This window comes from Chiloscyllium plagiosum, chromosome 7 (assembly GCF_004010195.1).
Source record: "Chiloscyllium plagiosum isolate BGI_BamShark_2017 chromosome 7, ASM401019v2, whole genome shotgun sequence".
NCBI classification, from domain to species: Eukaryota; Metazoa; Chordata; class Chondrichthyes; order Orectolobiformes; family Hemiscylliidae; genus Chiloscyllium; species Chiloscyllium plagiosum.
In genome coordinates this window covers 59,260,640-59,276,958 of record NC_057716.1, presented here as the reverse complement: position 1 = coordinate 59,276,958, position 16,319 = coordinate 59,260,640, and the positions used below count along the sequence as shown (strand labels likewise).

At 39.2% G+C, this 16,319-nt stretch overlaps 1 protein-coding gene across 5 annotated transcripts in view; it reads left to right on the top strand.

Annotated features, from left to right (window-relative positions):
• Window positions 1–16,319, top strand: part of marchf7 (membrane-associated ring finger (C3HC4) 7) — a 68,249-nt gene that overhangs the window by 37,191 nt on the left and 14,739 nt on the right. For all 5 annotated transcript variants that reach the window (XM_043693839.1, XM_043693836.1, XM_043693838.1 and 2 more), the window contains 5 exons: window positions 1,064–2,231; window positions 6,496–6,671; window positions 8,163–8,272; window positions 9,822–9,935; window positions 10,576–10,624. In XM_043693839.1, coding sequence (XP_043549774.1) covers window positions 1,064–2,231; window positions 6,496–6,671; window positions 8,163–8,272; window positions 9,822–9,935; window positions 10,576–10,624 — 1,617 coding nt within the window. The remainder of the gene's footprint in view (window positions 1–1,063; window positions 2,232–6,495; window positions 6,672–8,162; window positions 8,273–9,821; window positions 9,936–10,575; window positions 10,625–16,319) is intronic.

The following is a 16,319-nucleotide window of genomic DNA, read 5'->3' as shown; positions in this document are numbered from 1 at the left end:
CTGTACCTCCGTATTCACTCTAACATTGCCCTTTTCCAATGTGAATACTGACAAAAAGTATCCATTAAGCACTATGATTCCCCTATGATTCTACACACGACTTTCCACGACTGTCTTTAATTGGCCCTAATCTTACTCTCGTCATTCTTTTATTCCTGGCATCCCTATAGAAGGGCTTAGGGTTTTCTTTGATCCTATCCGCCAACAACATCTCATGTCCCCTCCTGGCTCTTCTAAGCCCACTTTAGATCTTTTCTGGCCAACTTATAACTCTCAACCATCCTAACTGAGCCGTCATGCCTCATCCTCACGTAGGCCACCTTCTTTCTCTTGACAAGAGCTTCAACTTCTTTAGTAAACCATGACTCCCTCTCTCAACCACTACCTCCCTGCCTAATAGGTATGTACTTATCAAGGACCTGCAGTAGCTGTTCCTTGAATAAGCTCCACATTTTCAAGTGATGTCCATCCCCTGCAGTGTCCTTCCCCATCCTTTGCATCCTAAATTTTGTCTAATCACATCATAATTACCTTTTTCCCCCAGTTATATCTCTTTCCCTGCAGTATATAACTATCCCTGCCCATTGCTATTGTAAATATAACCGAATTGTGGTCACTATCGCCGAAGTGCTCACCTACCTTCAAATCTCACACCAGGCTGGGCTCATTCCCTGGTACCAAATCCAGTATGGCATCACCCCTTGTTGGCCTGTCTACGTACTGTGTCAGAAAACCCTCCTACACACATTGAACAAAAACTGAACCGTGTCCCCTCCTGGCTCCAATGGAACGATGTCTCAAAATCTAAGCTACTTAAACTATAGTATTCCCAGTCAATATTGAGGAAGTTAAAGTCTCCCATAACAACTAACCTGTTATTCTATTCTATTGACTGTTTTGCTACTGATGCATCTGGTATGGTAGGTCAGCTGCCAAATAAGCTTTCACTCTATTATGGTACTCATAACATTTGCATGGACTTCTTTAATGTATGTAAGGCTATATTAAAAGAGTTTTTAATTTTTGAGGGTTTGTTTAATTTTTGATATACTTCCTACTGCAGGTGTTGAAAATAGAATTCTATCCACTGCACAAGGCGCAAGGCCAAGGCTTGGTTCTTTGAGACACACCGCATCAAATCTAAGTGAATTACACTCTCCTCCTTCAGAGAGCCGATCTGTGTTCTCGAGAGATTCTAGCAGAAATTCTTCCAGGTCCTCTAATAACAGCACTGCCTTTTCAAACATTGAAGTGACACCACAAAGAAGTACAGAATGTGGTTTTATTCTGAGTAGAGCTGGCTCTGGAACTTCGGAATCAATAACCTCACAAAGGAGAAATATGTCTGTGTTGCAGCCAAGATCACCAAATGACTTTGCATCAGAGTCTAACAGCAGATGTAGACCTAGACAGCTATTGTCCCGTCTGGCATCCAGTATGTCTTCAACTTTCTCTAGCAACCGGAGACCTAACCAAGGGCATTCAAATGTAAGGTCTTTTGAAGCAGCATGTTCCATTGGTCATTCAACCGACATTTCATTAGGTGGAAGACAAAATTTCGCACAAGCTAATGGCTCTGGCAGGCGTGAAGCTACCAATTTTTCAAATAATCGATCCTCTGAATCTTCTCAGGGATTTGGATTTTTGAGATGGAGACGACTAGGAGTATCAAACATTTCACAGTCTCAAAATGCTAATGATGGTGTAGAGAGTTTGCCAAACTTGAGGCAAGATGATTCAGAATATAGAAATACTGCTTCGTGGTTATCATCTTCATTACGAAACAGATGCACCCCTCTTTTCAACAGAAGGAGAAGAGAAGGAAGGGATGAAACTGCAAGAATGGCTGCCACACCTAGTAGTACTATAAATGAAGCCAGAGTAGAACAGCCATCAGTCCTCCAAAGAGAAGTTAGAATGTTTGAAAACTCAAGCAGGGAACAATCAAATGTTACCCAAGGTGCTACTGCAGCTTCTTCAGGGGCTTTGAGCTCCACCTTTTGCACTCCATCTGTACCAGAGAGCCCTCGAGGTCAAAGTACTTCAGGAATTGCAGGGATATTCCCCAATTCTGTCATTCGCCTTTCTATGCCATATGGCCTTGGAGATGAATTCTCGGATAATATACTGATAGCAGTTGACTTCGCAAACCATGTAAATACTCATCAAGAGAAACAGAAAACTGCAAGTGCATCTAAGGACCCAGAAAAACTCCGAAAAATACAGGAAAGGTATGCTTTATGCACTTTTTAATATACCTATTACCTGTAGAATTCCTCTAAACATCAGTTTGCTGATATACCCCGAAACTTTCTCTGCACTTCAATCAGATTTCCCTTGATTAGCTGGCCTGTATATTTGTTGCTTGTTCACAAAAGGGATTTTCTTTACTACTGCACAACATGAGATTTTTAATACGAATGCAATAGCCAGGTTGCTGTAAATCAGAAATAAAAACACAAAATGCTGGAGAAACTCAGCAGGCTTAGCAGCATCTATGGAGAGAGAAACAGCTGACTATTCAAGTCCAATATGGAGCAGAGAGAGGACTCCTGCCCAAAGAAGGGAGTCGAAGGCAACAGCAGAAAAGTTGATTGTTGTGTTGTGCCCGTAATTCACTGAGGTAGGGACATAAAGTGTTAAATGAAGACCACTGCTGAGGGCAGATCTCTCTGCAACTGCTGCTAGACCTGTTGATTTTTCACCAGTATTTTTTGTTTTTATCATGAGTCTTTGGATGTGATGTTATTTGCAGGGAATATAATACTCCAGCCTGTGACTTGTAGCAGGAGGAAAAAATAATGACTATCATCTTTGTGGGAATTGGCTTGGTCTGGAGGTAGTGTGAATAATAGAGGTTCTTCAGAAGCTATCTGAACTATGTGGCTGTTCGTTTTTTGAAGTAAGCAGCTTAAAGTTTAAATATCTATAAGCTTGATGAGTAATGGTTTTGAAGATATTTCTTCCCCTCTCTATTCTGCACGCAGAAGCGCCTTAACAACTCAACAATGTTAAAACATATTTTTGTAGTTGTACTGAATGTGCAATGGCCATTTCAGATTGTTTGTTCCTTGGTTTCTCAATAGAAAATTAACTTCTATTGTTGCATTATGTAATGAGTACTGAAAAATATTTCAGTTTTAGTGAATAATCTTTGTTCCTGTTGGCCTGATTCATTAAGTCAGTCCAGAACTAGAGGGCATAGCTGTAGGGTGAGAGGGGAAAGATATAAAAGAGACCTAAGGGGCAACTTTTTCACATGGGGTGGTACGTGTATGGAATGAGCTGCCAGAGGATGTGGTGGAGGCTGGTACAATTGCAACATTTAAGAGGCATTTGGATGGGTATATGAATAGGAAGGGTTTGGAGGGATATGGGTCGGGTGCTGGCAGGTGGGACTAGATTGGGTTGGGATATCTGGTTGGCATGGACAGGTTGGACCCAAGGGTCTGTTCCCATGCTGTACATCTCTATGACTCTATGTACAGCACAGAAACAGATCCTTTGGACCAACTCGTTCATGCCACCCAGGTATCCTAACCTAATCTAGTCCAATTTGCCAGTACTTGGCCCACGTCCCTATCGATCCTTCCTATTCATGTACCCATCCAGATGCCTTATAAATGCTGTAATTATACCAGACTTCTCCACTTCCTCTGGCAGCTCATTCCATACACGCATCACCCTTTGCATGAAAAAGTTCCCCCTTGGGTCCCTTTTATATCATTCCCCTCTTGCCCTGAATCTATGTGTTCTACTTCTGGACTCCCCCACCCACCTCTGGGAAAAGACCTTGTCTGTTTATCCTATCCATGCCCCTCATGATTTTGTAAACCTCAATAAGGTCACCCCTCCGCCTTTGATGCTCCAGGGAAGACAGCCCCAACCTATTCAGCCTCTCCCTATAGTTTAAATCCTCCAACCCTGGCAACATCCTTTTAAATCTTTTCTGAGCCCTTTCAAATTTCACAACATCCTTCGGATGTTAGCCTAACCAATATCCTGGACAGCCGCAACATGACCTCCCAACTCCTATACTCAGTGCTCTGACCAATAAAGGAAAACATATCGAATGTCTCCTTCACTATCCCATCTACCTGTGACTCTACTTTCAAGGAGCTATGAACCTGCACTCCAAGGTCAGCAACACTCTCTGGGACCTTACCATTAAGTATATAAGTCCTACTCTGATTTGCTTTTCCAAAATGCAGCATCTCACATTTGTCTAAATTAAATTCCATCTGCCACTTCTCAGCCCATTGGCCCATCTGATCAAGATCCCGTTGTAATCTGAAGTAACCTCCTTCGCTGTCCACTACATCTCCAATTTTGGAGTCAGCAGAAAACTTAGTAACTATACTTCTCATGTTCACATCCGGATCATTTCTATAAATGACAAAAAGCAGTGGACCCAGGACCGATCCTTGTGATATACCACTGGTCACAGACCTCCAGTCTGAAAAGCAACCCTCCACCACCACTATCTGTCTTCTACCTTTGAGCCAGTTCTGTATCCAAATGGCTAGTTCTCCCTGTATTCCATGAGATCTAACCTTGCTAACCAGTCTCCCGTCAAACACCTTACTGCAGTCCCTGTAGATCACGTCTACTGTTCTGCCCTCATCAATCTTCAAAAAACTCAATCAAGTTCGTGAAACATGATCTCCCACACACACCACCATTGCAATTTCATGTACAAATGTTTTCATGTAAAGTCAAATATTTTCAACTGTGTGGTATGAATCTATCATCATTTCTGACAATTTGAAATAACTGATGAAATTGCTGAGAAAATAACACTCTGTAAAAGTGAGTCAATTTTGTATACATTCGTTTGTTTTCAAATGATATTTTACAGGAAGAGTCTTTTTAGTTAACAGAATCACCAAAGAACTACCTGCTATACATCATATTTAGACTGAAATGTTAACTTTTGAAAAGAGCAGCAAGCCATTGTCCCTCAAATTGACCAAGCAATGTCCTCTCATGTGTGTTGTTGGGGTGGCAAAACAAGTGAGAGCTTGATGTACTTTGTCAGATGACTAATTTCTGGCTTTAGATACTGTTTCTGTGCTTGATTGGGAGGGAGAGGGAACAGACAGATTGTTGAACACATGAATCACTTTATTCACCTGTTGGGAATAGAAGTCAACTTTCAATAGTATACTTGATTTTTCACTTTTTTAATCATATTGATTGGAGTTCTTTCTTGTTCCAATATTCGGGTATTGATCAATTCAGAACACTTTAAAATAAAAGCCTTGGAAAGCTAAGCCTAAAATCAAACTACATAAACTTGCTGATGTTCGTAATTATTTCATGGAAAGCCCAGATATTATAAAGCACCATATATTGGTTGTTTCGCTATAACATCCTTTTCATCGGCGTGAATTGGCTATAATGTGATTGACGCATTGTTTGGATAACGCAAATGTTCTACTGAACAGGTATAGCAATTTTCCTATGAGCAATTTTCTATCGCGGTTTTCCATAGCATGAGGTTGCAGAGGAACACAACTGTCGCTTATAGCAGAACAACCTGCACCTCAACAAGTACCTCCCTGCCCAAACACCCAGATAATGTTCCTACTAATATTGATATAACTTGTTCACACATTTATTGAGTAAAACTTGTTGACCAACAGTTGGACCTCCCACTTCTTTAGCCAAGATTATCAGAGTACCTATCTTTTATGATTTATTTCTAATTATGCAAATTTTACAAGCTGAAACTTCTAAGTGTGTGTATTGTTCTTAATCTAGGATCTGCTTTAGTCCAAAGGTATCCATGCAATGGGCAAGGCATGTCTCTTAACATTCAAGAGGACTAGAGCTCCTGTCCTGAATTTTGTTTTAAATTGCTTTAGGGATTTTCAAGGCATAATTATTTTTTATGAAACCATGTTCACTCGGATGTGGTTATTCTTCCTTTGCAAATCTGAAAGTGTGATGTTTGGTTATTCGAAAACTTCACATAAGCCTGGATCAGTCCTTAACTGGTGTCAATGCATTCCCTTCATGTTAGAATAACTGAGTAGGCAGTGGGATTTTGTGTGCAATTCCCTCGTCCAGGGATACTGATTTTAGCACTCCGGTGGAATCTGTGTTATGCAGTACCCCAGAGCACTTGTAGAGTCTGTGCTGCTAATAAACTTTTGGAGTAAAGCAGGGCCCCAAGTTGGTCAACTTCCTGTTAAAGTCCATGTTTGTCCAACTTCATTCCTCAATTTTTCTTCATGGTATGAAAATAAATCTTTAAAAATCCAACAATACTACAACAAGATAAGTTGCAAAAAATCTTAAAAGCTGTTTTTTAAAAGATGGATCAAATTAGATGTTTTGGTATATTAAAATAGAAATTTCAATCTAATAACGATAATGACTTGGAATTCAAATCTTTAATGTTGTAGCAGCAGCCTTTCTATCTTTCTGTTTCATGTTGCAACAATGCAAGATTGTATATTTAATTTTTTCATGTATGTTTCTATATGACAGCTTGCTTTTAGAGGATTCTGATGATGACGAGGGTGATATCTGCCGTATTTGCCAAATGGGAGCTGGAGCTACGACACCTCCAAATCCTTTAATACAGCCATGCAATTGTACTGGTAGCTTGCAATATGTTCATCAGGAATGCATGAAGAAATGGTTGCAATCAAAAATAAATTCAGGTAATATGTGCATTTAGATGAGCAGTATGGTGGCCAGTAAATACTTGATCTTACTTATTTCTTACAGCTGGATGCTCAATAACTTGGATTTGGACTGAACTTTCCAAGTTACTTGCCAAAAGTGTTTCCGAAAGGCTTGTCTTTCCTTGATCATGCTCTACCACCTTTCAGGATGGAGTTGCACTTAAAACTACAGCCCTCCCTGCGGGCTCTGGTTTCTATATCTAATAGAATAGAAGCATAGAAAATAAGAGCAGGGCAGGTAGAGAGAGCATTTTGTAAAGCATACTATGTTCTCAACTTTATTAAAAGGGACATGGAATACAATAGCAAGGATGTGGTTTTGAACTTACACAAGACAATTGTTGTACCTCGTGAGAAGAATTGTGCACAGTTGTGGGCGCCACAATATAGGAAAGACATGAATGAATTGGAGAGAGTGCAGAAGCAGTTTATAAGAGTGCTTCCAAGAATGGGGAACTTCAGGCATGACAATAGATTGAAGAAATTAGGACTGTTTTCTTTGGAGAGAAAAAGGCAAAGAGGAGATTTGGCAGAGGTTTTCAAAATCACGAGCAGACTGGACAAAGTAGATAGGGAGAAACTGTTCCCATTCATAAAAGAAAAAGATGAAAGTGCATGGATTTAAGATGTTGCTTGAATTAAGCAAGGGTGATGTGAGAAAATCTTTCACATGGGTTATTGAACGTAGAATTGTGGTGAAGGCTGGTTCATTTGTTGCGTCCAGGTAGGCACTGATGATGATTTGGCTGGAAATGGTGTAAAGGGATACGGAACAAAGTTAGGCGGCTGTGCCTGCACTAGTTCTATTCCTTAGTACCAAATGGCCACCACCTGCGCTGTAACAGTCCTGAGAGGAGCAGGAAGAGGTCATTCAGCCCTTCGAGCTTGCTTGGTCATTCTCATAGCTAATCATCCAACTTAACATACTGTTCCTGCTTTCTCCCTGCACCCTTTGATTCCTTTCACCCAAAGATCTATATTCTTCTTGAAATAAATATTGGGATGTGGATCCTTTGATTTTTTTTTAACCTCTGTATGTTCTCAAATGTATGGGCTTCAGGTACTGATGAGAAGTAAAACTTCCCAATTAAGAAAGAATAATAAAGTCCCAATTGATTTGAACACTGTTGAAGGCCATTGAACAGATTGTCTACCCGCCTGCCATTTACTGTTTGAAGGTTCTGTCTTGATTAGGATTCATGTGAATTAAGAGAACCAAATCACAACTGGCATTCACTTTGCATTTGATTTTCGTCATCTCGAAAACTGTCCAGGATTGATTGCTGTCTGACTCAGTATAAATTGATGAGGGGGCAGCATTAATTGGCATACTTGTATACTTCATGTGAATGATAACGATGAAGAATAACTGACGTGTGTGTTAAGGCATGATTATATTGTATTAACAAAATAATAAATGTATAACCAAACACATTGAATAGATATTGTCTACTAAACTCAATACAGGTGCTGATTTGACTGCTATAACCACCTGTGAATTGTGTAAAGAGAAGCTGCAGCTGGATTTTGAAGATTTTGACGTTCACGAATTGTATAGAACACATGCAGATGAACAGGTGTGTATAGGTTTTTGCATAGCCTTTATGATTGACTGTTTCCAATGTATGCAAATATTGAAAGTAGGTAATTATTTGTTTCAAATTGTTATGAAATTCATTTTTGATCTTGGCAAGGTATTCACTTTAATTTGTCCTGTAATTCTAGGGATCCATTTAGGAAAAGCTTTGCTTGACTCTCAATTCTCTGGAACAGTTGTAGGCACCATATTTTAAAAGTTGCTATGTCTCTTTCTGTCACCCCTGGAACTTTGTTCTGTTTGAGCAACAATCTTGTGGGGAAATGATCAGGATTTTGAATTCCCCATTCAAGTTTCCAATCCATTGCACCTGTGTTAGTGTGCAATTACTAAATTTCATGCCAAGTATTTATTTCCTTTTAAAATACAGTCCTTGTTATCTAGCCTCTGAATTTTAAATGAGAGCAATTCTTGAATGAGTCAGTGAGATATTGTTTTTGAGTGAGAGTTACAGGGAGGGGAGAAAAAAGGGAAAGAGAAAAAAATACTCAGCTACCACAGCTAGTTCAAGTGTTCTGATGTCTAAGTTTGTTTAGTGAGACTTCAAGACCAAGAGAGTACAGTTTTGGTCCTTGATCAGTGCCAAATTGGCCAATTTCTGCTCGAGTAAAGGCATTTCACATTATCTCAAAAGCCTCTGGGGCACTACAGTTGACATCAATATCCCAGAGTGAGGAAGAAGAAAGTTGGCCAGGATTCTTATCCTGTGTTATCCAATAATGAAACATTCCTATTTGCACTATGTATATATTTGCCTAAGATCAATGCAATGGAAGTCCAATACAAATTTGCTCCTGGATGTGGTCTCAAAGGAAAAAAATCCAACTTGAATGGCAAACTCTCTATTCTGGATGTTTTTTAATCAATCTGTTCAGGCACATGTCTGGTGTAGATGAAACTTGAACCCAGGCCACCAGCCCACAAGTAGGGACATTGCCACTGCTCCACAAGAGCTCTATTTATATTATTTGAAAGACCTATGAATATCGTAGTTGTACTTGTGCATTCCTACAGTTTGGAATAATCTATCCTGTTGTAAATAGATATTTGAATTGTTCTCCTGATGTAAACTGAACTTTCACAGATGATCGGGAGAGAAATATTGTAAGGTAAGCTATTTCTACCTGCAAGAGTTGCCATGTGAATCTGGCTCAACCTGACAGTTGGAAATTCACTTTCTTTTTCTGGAAGAAAATATTCTTTTTAAAATTCAGTTTAAATCCTATACATCTATTAGATTTTAAAAAACACTGAATAAATATGCAGGTGCAGACAAAGGGAGCTGAAACTTGAAAAATCAGTAATTGCTTTCTCCTGGTGAAAGGAAATCCTCTACAGTACATATTCATTATTCAAAGTTAATACTGTCTCACGTTTTGGGCCTTTAACAACTGCATATTATCAGACTTGCACTAATTTTTAATGAGTAAAGATAGTAAACTCAATAAATCTTTGTATATTTGCTTATCAGTCGTATGGATTTCTTGTTTTAAGGTTCTGTGCAATTTTTTTTTTATAATTTTATTTAGGCACAATATGAATTCATCAGTTCTGGTCTCTACCTTGTTCTGTTACTTCATCTGTGTGAACAGAGATTTTCTGACATGGTGGGTGGCACAAGTGAATCACGGACTAGACTTCGGGTAAGTGATTAAGTGAAATATGGAATACGAAAATAACTAATCTGAAGAGTAGAAACTTAGAAATGTGATTATAAAGCATTTCCTTTTGAACATTGACAGTGTGTTCTTTGCATCAGAGTAATTCTTTATGTAACTGATTGCGTAATTGTTGTCAACTTAATGGCAAATAGCTTAAGTCACTTCAATGCTTTGTCACTGTGGGCAGCTATTTTCTGAAATTATCTGCACTGCAAGGTAGGCAACAAGTCAAGCAGTTATTTGATTTACTTCAGAATGAACAAAGGGATTTTAAAAGTTTAATAAGGTTAAATGTGATTTGCTAGCTTCCTGATACCTTATTTATAAAGTTGTGGACTATTGTTTGAGTTTCATGTGAAAACTCCTAGCTTGTGTAAATAGTATCGGAAGAACCAAATCAGTGACTACTTTGGATCATTTGAGGAAGTGGCTCACCAGTGCAAAGTTCATTCATGCAGTTGTAAACTGAATGTTACTAATTCAGCACTGTGCAACAAGACTATCTACCAGCTGGGTGGTGTTGTGTTTGAAAGTTGTACTGCCCTTTTTGTTCCCCCCCTCTTTGGTACATGGGTGAAGCCAGATATTTGGTTTTGACGTTATCCACTTTTCTTACTTTCAGTTCATCCATCTGGCAAGAACCCTTCAGCAGCACATACAAGATCTTGAAAGTAGGTTTTTTGGATACCCTTTAGGGCCCTTAATTGGTCTTTGTTGCCCATTATTAAAATTGTACTGTATTTTCAGTCTGTTTGTGAAAACATATTGGCATGCTGTTCTGTAAGTCCAAGCACAAGAACATTTCAGAAAGTTATAATCCCAAAATGCTAAAAGTAGACACTGTAAATGTGTAAAGTTGTCTTAATTTTAAAAATAAATTGAGCACTTTTATTGACTGAAAAGATAGATATGTGCAACAGGTTTCAAAGACATCTGCCATAAAACGTAATGATTCTCAATGAAGCAGTACTGATACAATTGAAATATTTGCATTTGCCCCCATTTTACAATATACTGTATGAACTCTTTACAAGAAGTCAGGAATATGTGTTAGTACAACTCCTGACTCCAAGTAACTACTTTTCGACATCTCAACTTATTCAGATTTAGGAATGACAAGCGCATACATCCCTCTGATCATCCCAAAGAAACACAAATAATTATGGATGAATTGGATTATTTAAGGGTGGGGATTTGAGTTCAGAAGTAGGGTTTTTTAACTGGAGTTATACGTGAGACCATTCCTGGAGTATTGTATATTGATTTGGTCTCTGTACCTAAGAAGGAATATATTTGCCATAGAGGTAGCTGACTTTCACTAGGCTAATTCTGAGGATGAAAGATCTACAAATATGGATGTAGGTTTGCTCGCTAAGCTGGAAGGTTCATTTTCAGACGTTCCGTCAACATACTAGTTAACATCTTCAGTGACCCTCCGGATGAAGCTCTGCTGGTGTTCCCTGCTTTCTGTTGGGTTTCCTTGAGTTGGTGATGTCATGTTCTATGGTGACGCCATTTCCTATTACATCATAGGAAATGGCATCACCACAGGAAATGACATCACAGATCCAAGGAAGCCCACACGTATAAATACATTTGGGCTTCCTTGGAACTACAATGTGATTAGAGATTGGTTTGACTTAGCTTGTATTCACTAGAGTTTAGAAAGATGAGAGGGTATCTGATTGAAAGATGAAGGGTATCTAAGAGAACTGGACCAATTTGATTCAGGGAGGGCATTTACCCTGTTATGGAGTCTAGACCCAGGGGACACAGTCTCTGGATATGTGATGAATCATTTAGGCTGAGATGAGGAAAATGTCCTTTCCTCGGATGTGGCATTGAAATAGAGGATCAGCCATGATCATATCGAATTACAAAACTGGGTTGACAAGCTGAATGACCTACTCCTGCATAATTTCTGATTCTGTAGATGTGTTAAAACTGGATTTTTATCATTTGTGTAATGTACCTCCATGTAAACGAAGGAACTACCTATAAATGATTCCTTCACAGTGCTTGTCTGGAGAGTGTGGTCCATCTTGCTGATGCTGCTGAACCCAAAAAGAAGAGATGCATTAGTTTTCTTTTCAGTGAAATCTGTTCCATCCTCTCTCCTATTCCTGTTTTGATGACTTGCATCACCGACAGTGCACTTGAATAGATATTTAAGGTCATAAATAGAGTTTCTGAAGAACTTCTAGCAAAGTTATGCAGTGAAAAGATGTAGTTCCAAAAAATTTCCCAGACAGAATAGTTTGAGAAATCCTGAAATGGCTATTGTCGCATGAACATCAACTCGCCACGAAACGCCACGATCAGCTATCCTTAGTAGCCACACACGCAAACGACAAGCAACATGAATTTGACTGGGACAACACTACCATTATAGGGCAAGCCAAACAAAGAACAGCCAGGGAATTCCTAGAAGCATGGCACTCATCCACAAACTCCATCAACAAACACATCGACCTGGACCCAATATACCGGCCACTACAGCGGACAGCTGAAACTGACAACCGGAAGCGGCAGGGACAGGCCACTATAAATGCCGGAGGAAACACCACAGAAGCACTTCAGAGGAGGCTCCCAAGCACTGAGGATGTCACCTAGACAGGGGACGAAACGTTTGCAACAAAAATTTCCAGCTCGGCGAACAGAACCACAACATGGAAACACACCCTTTGATCCAACTCGTCCATGCCAACCAGATATCCTAACTTAATCTAGTCTAATTTGCCAGCACTTGGTACATATCCCTCTAAAGCCTTCCTATTCATATACCCATCCAGACACCTTTTAAATGCTGTTATTAAATTGTAATTGTAACAGCCTCCACCACTTCCTCTGGTAGCTCATTGGAAGAATCCGTAATACAACAGGCATTACTATTAACAGCACCACAGGAAGTGTGAACTGTCCAGGGAAGTTTGTTAAAGGATTGATTTCTCTTTTGGTGCTGGGAAGAGCAGGATTTATCCAATAAAGCTGCTTTTAAAAAAAGAGGACAAGGATAATTTATTAGGTCACAAAAGACAAAAATAATCCACTTTACTCACAGGCTGTAGAAAGCAGGAATCCTCCGTCGTCCAAGAGAGGAGTTGCTCCCAAGGTGGTAAGAAGATATAGGAAGAGGCATTTCATTAGCTGTTGAGTAGGTTACTCGAGGCATGGATCAAGTGGGATGAACACGCACTTTCCTATTTTCTGTTGGTCTGTGGAACTTTGGAAGGGCTGATTGAATCAGGTGGGAAAATTGGCCCAAGCTCCTGTTCCTTCAGTGAGAAATGGATGACCAACCCTGGTTAGAAATTACTTGTAAAATGTTGTGATATTCATGAGTAACAATGGTCGAATTTCTCTCAAGCAGAATCCTTATTACCCAAATAGTCAAGGTGGCAGAAACACCACAGGTTTAACTTCAGGCTGTACCATCTGGATTTCCACAAATGATGATCAAGTGCGATATAAAACTGCCATTCTAAGCTAGGTTTTATTTCCATTCCCATCATTGTCCATTCTCATTAATTGTTGAGGTATGCAATATGCTGGCATTCTACAAATACTATATTTAATGGCACTAATAATAGGTGTGAATAATTTGGTCACCTGAAGTTCACTGTTTGATAGCACAGTTTAATTTTCCTCCTAAACACTACCTTTTTTTAATATATGCATTGGGATCAAAGCAACCTGCAGCAGTTCTAATTAAATAAAAAATTTGCAAGGGTGCTAGCATTTGACTGGAAACTGAAGTGGACCAGCCATTTAACAACTGTGCGACAAGACCAGAGTTTCGGAAGCAAAGAATTCTGCAACAATTAACTTCCTTTCTGATTCCTTAAAACCCATCCACAATCTGCAAGACACAAGTTAGGAAAATGATAGAATACTTGAAAAACGATTGAATCTCCAACAACACTCTAACCTCAACGCCATCCAGGAAAAGCAGCCCACTTGATTAGCTCCTGCATCTAACACCGATCAACATGCATTCTCTATAGTGTTGACACACAGTGGCAGCAGTGTGCACCATCTATAAGATTCACTGCAGCAACTCACCAAAACTCCTTCGAGTGTACTTTCGAAATCTGTGATCTCAACCACCTAGAAGGACAATGATGCCATTCATGTAGGAATGCCACCACGTGGCTTTTGGAATGAGTGAAACCCCTATCCAATAAAAGAATAACTTATTTTTTAAAATGTCATTAAGTCTTTGAGCTTTAAATCAATAGATAAGATGTTTTCCTTATTATAAATAATTGCTTAGTACATAAATAGTACTGACAAGACAGTTAAATTTTATCAATTGTGAGTGCATTCTCCATGGCAGTGCCTGTATTAATCAGTCAACTTGCCAACCAATCAGTATTCTCTTCTCATGTAGAATAAATGTTCCTTTTCTCTTTGTATTTTGTATCCTTGTGAATTGTCCTGATAAGTGACAGACAAAAAGCTTTGACAAAAATGTGTTTTTTTGCCCCCAGCAAATAACAAATTGATTTTCTTGTATAATTCTTGGCGTAATCTGGTTTACTTAATAAAAGATGTTCAATAGCAGAATCACCTCCTAATGTTATACATTATGACGGCATTTTGCAAGCATTGGCTGGTTTAACACTATCAGCTTACTGCCTATTGAAGACAGTCAGAAGAATGTGTTTCATGTAGTTTTCCAGTTGTGGAGATCGACAAAGAGCTTTGACTTCAAATCCCTCTTTTTTTATATATATATATATAGGAATGTTTAAATTTAAAGTAAATCTGTCATTCTCACTTACTGAAATGAACATGTTTATTTATTTACATTTGCACACATTTGTCAATGCATTTAAACAAAAGCTAGGACAGTGTCCAATTTTGGCATCACTCTGTTTTGCAATTGACCTGAAGGAAACAAAATTCCAATTATTAGATTTTATAATGAGCAATGATAAACAAGTGGTTTAAGTAAGCATTTTCTAAAATATCAGTCTTCAATGAAATTAAGAAAATCCAAGCAAGTTGGTCAGTCAGCGTGGATCAAGTGGGAGTGATGGCATCAAAAGAAGCTCCGTTTAGATGGCAAACCTTAGAGTGGCAATGGCAGCCCAGGATGATGTGGATGATGCCATTTCTCAGATAGCCATCAATGATTGACAGGTTATACTAACTGCAGTTGGAGGAATGACGACTGCTGGAGGGTTAGAAATGTGACTTTAGTCATGCCTGCCTTTATATCCCCCAACTCTATCATGCACTGTTAAGTAATCTGCATCCATCTGATAATAGCGCTTGTTTCAGTAGAACATTAGTGATTTTACTTCTATTGCTAATGTAATGCTTCATCAGCTTCAAGCTTTTATGTTGCAAAGATGTCCTGTTGAGGTACCACTGTCGCTTTTGTGTCTGTTAAAATGCTGCTAATTACTTTTTCCCTGCATCTCCAGTCATAGACTGATGCTCCCCTGTATTTGCTGCGAATATACTCACTTGCTCCAATCAGGCTCATTAATGTTAATAACTCACGGTACCTATAATAGGAAAAGCAGCTCATCACTGATTCTGTGACTTCCATATACCAGGGTAACTTTCTTCTCATTAATGACATGACAGGAAGTGATCATATTTTCCTGCTTCTTTTAAGGAGCCTTCCCAGGTAAAAATAGCCTGTCTCCCCATCACTATGTATTTTGAGCCTGCTTGAAGCAGTATGTATGGTGAAATACCAGCACAATGGACAGGTTGAAAGAATAGCCGAGATAGCAAGGCAATCTTGTATTCAAAGTTGATTGATAAAGTCACAGGCAGTTTGCAACATGTGCCTTTTAATGGTATTTTAAAATCTTTTGTGAGATTCTGTTTGTTGTGAGATTTGCAATATTAAGTTCAAACATGTTAGCATGCATGCTTCAAACACTAGCACCTCCTTGACTAAGTCATCGTTAGAACAAAGGATCAGAAAGATATTAAAGTCATGTGCGGCATGACAAGGAGCTGATGACTGCTGGACGGACCCTTGCCTGATCCGAGCCAGGATGGACATAAATATAGCCCCGCTTCAGTTGAGATAGCAGAAGCGGTGCTACAAGAAATCCAACATTGAGGCACTCAAAGACCTGGAAAAAATAGCCTCATACAACCGATTCCTCTCCACAAACCTAGTGACCCTCGATGACGCCAAATCGTAGGATCCCAGTAACCTCTGGTTTGCTCTTGGCATCATTAATACCTGCAAACATTCAATCAGTCACTCAACCAGGAAACATCAAGATTGGTTTGATGAGAATTATCAGGAGATCCAAGAACTGATAAGCTGGAAGTGCATGGCATTTGAGTTTAAAGTAAAAACCACACTCTGAAGAGAAAAGGCAGGCCAGGCCT